Source organism: Monopterus albus, unplaced genomic scaffold (genome assembly GCF_001952655.1).
Source record: "Monopterus albus unplaced genomic scaffold, M_albus_1.0 scaffold55.1, whole genome shotgun sequence".
NCBI classification, from domain to species: Eukaryota; Metazoa; Chordata; class Actinopteri; order Synbranchiformes; family Synbranchidae; genus Monopterus; species Monopterus albus.
In genome coordinates this window covers 1,562,911-1,568,077 of record NW_018127935.1, presented here as the reverse complement: position 1 = coordinate 1,568,077, position 5,167 = coordinate 1,562,911, and the positions used below count along the sequence as shown (strand labels likewise).

Sequence of the window (5,167 nt, the reverse complement as noted above, 5' to 3'; positions counted from 1 at the left end):
TGGAGTGACTAGGTCTCTCGGCTGTCCTGGGAACGCCTCTGCATTCCCCCGGAGGAGCTGGAGGAAGTGTCTGGAGAGAGGGAAGTCTTTGCTTAGACTGCTGCCCCCGCGACCCGGTCCCGGATAAGCAGAGGAAAATGGATGGATGGATGGAACTATAAGACAGCCGTCTGTCATGCAAGATTTAACCTGCGACCTATTTAAATCAACTATATATAATGTCACTGGCTGCTCAGTTTCTAAATGTAAATAGTTGTCACCCAGTGTGTTTCCCTGAGATCCATCACACACAGATGAACAAGCTAATCCAAGACTGACAGCTCTGTATGGAGATTGCTGACAGTACTATTAATACAGAAAATGACTGGCCTTTTCCTTTAAGGCTTATCTCACCAGGACTGCACTACCATTCAGATACTGCTACAATCTCCTCTGTCATAGATGAGGAAAGACAAAAGTCAGCTTCCATAGTTGCAGCTCATTTAAAACTGTGCACTTCAGAGAAATATCAGTTGCTACAATAAAAAGGCAGTGCTCAACATGACTATATAAAATAATTTATCTCTGCAGAAAAATCTTACCATCTGAGAGCACTTCATATGCCTCAGACAGCTCTTTGAACCTCCTCTCAGCTTCATCCTTGTTGTCTGGGTTTTTGTCTGGGTGCCACTTCAGTGCCAATTTTCTGTAACTGGAACATATACCTTGTGTAAATACAGTTAGACAAACTTTGATGCACATATAACACACATACACCACCATATCAGAAATGCATGCACATCTTCTTTTAGGATGGCAACCACAACTACACCAACGACAACCACCACTTCTCTATACACACACAGTCCTTCTCCCCACCCAAGCAGAAATAACAAAGACCTGACCCCACTGACGTGCAGCGTAGACCTTATACCGTGGCTTATGCTGCACCAGCTGTTTGTTTCCAAGCCCAGCAGTGGACAGAGATGCTGTGGAAACTGACAGTCAGGCAGCAAGAAAGGCTGCACAATCCAGGGATTGGCTCCCTCATGGATCTATGGTGAATAGTCTTTTGTAGTCGATGTCTGTTATCTGTGACATTATCTAGCTGTCTAAAGCCTGGTCAGCTGAACAAGTAAGTAAATGCTAGTGTCATTATACAAACTTTCTAACAATGTTAACACTGATTTTTGGCACCTGTAATGTTTATCATGTTAAATGTAGCCTGACCAATACAGATATTCTGAGGCCAATATTGACACAGATTTTTTTTTTTTTTTTACTTTAAAGAAATCCACTAGTGACATATTGGCTGATGTGTATTTTTATAACCCTTTAACCTAAGTAAGTATACATAAATACATAATTGAAAATAAAAAAATGTACCAGGCAGGACAACTATATTTCAGTGAGACCATTTCAAAACATACTTTTGGCATTTTTCTTCATCCATTAAATGGCTGGCATATACTGTACTTCAATACTGATACATGCTAGCATGTTAACATTTGCAAAATGGAAATAAACATTAAGTACAGCTTAGAATTAACTGGGTGACTATGAGAGGTGGGTGAGTTTAGGAGGAAGGTATTTGACAGCAGCAAGGTTACAGGAGGAACAGTGGAAACTTCCTGCAGCGCAATCTCTCTGCTCTCTTTCCTCATGTCTGCTTAGAGGCAGATATAATTAACCTATTACACCCTTCTGAGTGACCAACATATAAAACACCAGGAAAAAATAGAGCAGAAAACACTAGGGGCACTTACGCTTTTTTGATATCCTCTTGCGTTGCATTTTTCTGGACTCCTAATATCTGGTAGTACTCCACCATAGCTCTGTCTGTGTGATCTTGGGTGCTGTCTTGTGTGAGGGTCTGCTATGTCTCTGTGGACAATAAAATAAAAAAAAAGGTGTTGTAAGGTCATGTTAAAGGAGAAATAAAGTTCAGCAAACTTCAGCTGAGCATAGCCATGTGTGACCAATAGCTCCCTTTCAGACGGATAACTGTAAAGGGGACGAAGGGGGCAATGGCATTAAACAGGGTGGCGATACCAACAATGTAATCAACTGTACTGAAATAGAAATGAGGGAGGCTAATACGAGCCAAACAAAACCACATAATTAGCAGGGAATCATCCTCAACCCTGAGGCCGAAAGAAGGAACATGTAAATCATGTTTTACTTTTCAAATTTGGATATCACTATAAAAAACATGAAATATTTTTTTAAATCATCATCTAATGCTGAAGATATGAGCAGGCTCTCAAAAGCAAGACAGAGCATGTATGACAAATAGAGAGAAAATTCAAGTCCTTTACTTTTAGCCTCAGAGTTCCAACTTTTTGCACTAATAATACAACACAGAGAGCATAAACTGCACCAACATACTGTATTATCATGGTCATCTGCTCAAAATCTCTCCTGCACTCTGAGCCTAACTGGTTTGGATTATAACAACAACAGCTGCAAAGGTATTGAGTTTTGATCTAGAGACAGCATTAGAGAAACTACAAACTGGATCAAGATCGCATGACTAACAAAGTAGCCAAAATGTAAGTAAATATCCATTCTCCAAATGACAGTTCAGTAAACCAACTCCCTTAACAGAAGCTGAAACTGTTAGCATTTCCAGCTAATTAGTTTAATTCATCAGTGTTATTTCAAAGGTCAAGGAGCGCATAAGCACACTTAGTTTATGGGATTAAAGGTTACTGACAGAAGAGCTCAGTTTGTGGCTAGGACATCAGACATCCAAGTTTAGGATAATGTTAGCAGGTCTGTTCTACTCTTTATTGGATTTGGAGTGGTTTATTACACTCTAGGAAACCCAAGATATCTTCTGTATTGGCAACAAGTGCACGAGTATTGTTAGACCTCGTTTCCAGGGATCACGAGTCAGCAAGAGACGGCATTTTCATCCAACTTGATCTAAGGATAGTTTAATTAGCTATCTACACCTGGAAAAACCAGTTAGAGACAGCTGCCATTTCTGCTGTCAAATTCAGCCGTTATCAAGTAAAAATAAGAAGCTTACTGTCAACACCTGTCTGAAATTGGGGAATTCTGAGTGGTAAAATCTGCCACTGTTAACGTAAACCCAGTTATGTGCTGTGGAAGAATGGACACCTTGACAGGTGTAGAAACGGTAAGTACGGAGGTTAAGGTTTAGTAAACAGTCAAATGTAATGTTTAATCTAGCTTAACATTTGTAAAGATCTTGTATTTCTAAGCTTAGAACATTTCTAATACCTAGAAATAACCATATGTGGCAACCTAAGGCCATTAAAAATATAAATCAAACTGCTGCCAAGCCACAAGGGAAACATCCTTTCTAAATAAAACCGTCTTGACAAATGATCTAATATGTTTCCCTCTAGGTTTTGCCTGCTATATTTTTTGCTGTGGGTCATACTTAAACATAGTATATCACAAATTATATTTCAACACCAGCACAACAGGAAGCAGCTCTGGTTTCAACCTTTTCCTGTGGTCTGTATAAAGAGGAGCTAAGTGTGAGCGTTGCTTCTTCCATCAGGTTAATTAAAGCTACAGTGTTCTGGCTCAGAATACCTTAATTCACGGACAAGAGAACCTGGCATGTTGTCCCCTCAGGTTACATTCAAAGCTCAATCTCAAAGGACCTCACATTTTTAATATTAAATGATACTGTCTGACAGCTAACAAAACAGGTTTACTCCACTTTCACATAATAAACAAGCTACAATCTTACTTTGTTGGAACCAAACCATAAAATCTGCTCCTCCATAACAGAGCATGAGCGGAAACAAATATAAGAGATAAACTCTGGTTAGACAAAAAGCCATGATAAAAACTAATCACATCTGAAATTTGCACACTTCGCAGTAGCTTCAGAAAGTCCTTCACAACTGAAATCTTAGACTGAAGGACAAAATGGCAACTTTGTCAATTTAAACTGAAATTTACAACAGCATAGCATGTGCAGAAAGGGAAGGAAAGTACTTTCTAAAGCCACTGTAGCTGATTCACTTTCACACACCAACTTGAACAAACAATCCAACAATTCAAAGCATCCGTCTTTCTCATACAGGCTGTAATCATACATCAGATTACAACAAGCCAACTAAAACAATGAAGAAAAATATCACGCAAAGGCAGAGCCCATCATTAATTATCAAGGGATAACTTAGCTATCATAAGAAAAATGAAAAACAAACAAGTGAAAACTACTTGCACTGGGGGTCCACTCTGTCCCGTTTGCTTGCTATTTATAACCTGTGGCCTTTGCAGTTAGACTTAGTTTGTGTGTTGTGAGCATGCGAGGTCCTGGGGATATTTGGCACACAGCAGTATTAGTGAGCAACGCCTGATTGCCACATGTTATAACATCCTGATGATATAAAGATATATGGCCCAGAAAGTCATTGTTTTCGTGTGACTTTTTCTAAAAATGTTGGGCATTCAAAACATCGCCTTAGATAGGCATTTCCTAAACTAAACAATGGATTGCCTAATCAAAAAACAATCACACTAACAAAGAACGATAATAATTAATATCTTTAGGTTTTTTTCATGAGTGAAACAAAAATCCAGAGATGGACACAGCCAGTTATATATATCAGATCAGATCTGCTGATTCTCAAAGTAATAATATGGTTAATCTTGAATCTGACCCTCTTGTGCACATCCAACAAATGTGGCTGCACATGTAAGCAGTCAAAATGAAACATCTCTAAAGGCCATATGGCCTTATTTCACACTAAGTGATGAGGCAAAGACCTCTGCGATGTGTTTATAAGCACCAGCCGCACTGGTAACTTGTCCGGATCTCAACTCCAGCATCCGAATACCTGGCAGGTGTACCGAGTACCACTGACTGCAAGATTACCTCAGGGCAGGACTCTCTGGAAGGACTACATCTCCCAGCAAAGGTTTGATGTCAGGAGCAAATACATTCACATAAAATGAGCAGCAGGAGATTCCAACTAAAATCTGTTCACTTTTTTTCCAGCTGTACTGTGTTTTGGTGTCATGAGATTTAATGTTAATTTTTTTCCGCTTACTATGACCTGGATGACTGAGAATCTGCACAGACATTTGGTGTCATGAGATTTCATTTAAAGCGCTACTGTTGTGTAACTATATAAATGAGACTAAATGCCAAATTCTTGCAATGGTGAGTCATGATTAACAAGAGTCAAGGCAGGAA

At 39.3% G+C, this 5,167-nt stretch overlaps 1 protein-coding gene across 3 annotated transcripts in view; it reads right to left on the bottom strand.

The window, feature by feature from the left end:
- dnajb6b (DnaJ heat shock protein family (Hsp40) member B6b) overlaps nucleotides 1-5,167 on the bottom strand; it is a 29,505-nt gene that overhangs the window by 21,967 nt on the left and 2,371 nt on the right. For all 3 annotated transcript variants that reach the window (XM_020602332.1, XM_020602334.1, XM_020602333.1), the window contains exons 2-3: nucleotides 1,746-1,863; nucleotides 582-691 (exon numbers count right to left, since the gene is read on the bottom strand). In XM_020602332.1, coding sequence (XP_020457988.1) covers nucleotides 582-691; nucleotides 1,746-1,810 — 175 coding nt within the window. In that variant the 5' untranslated portion in view covers nucleotides 1,811-1,863. The remainder of the gene's footprint in view (nucleotides 1-581; nucleotides 692-1,745; nucleotides 1,864-5,167) is intronic.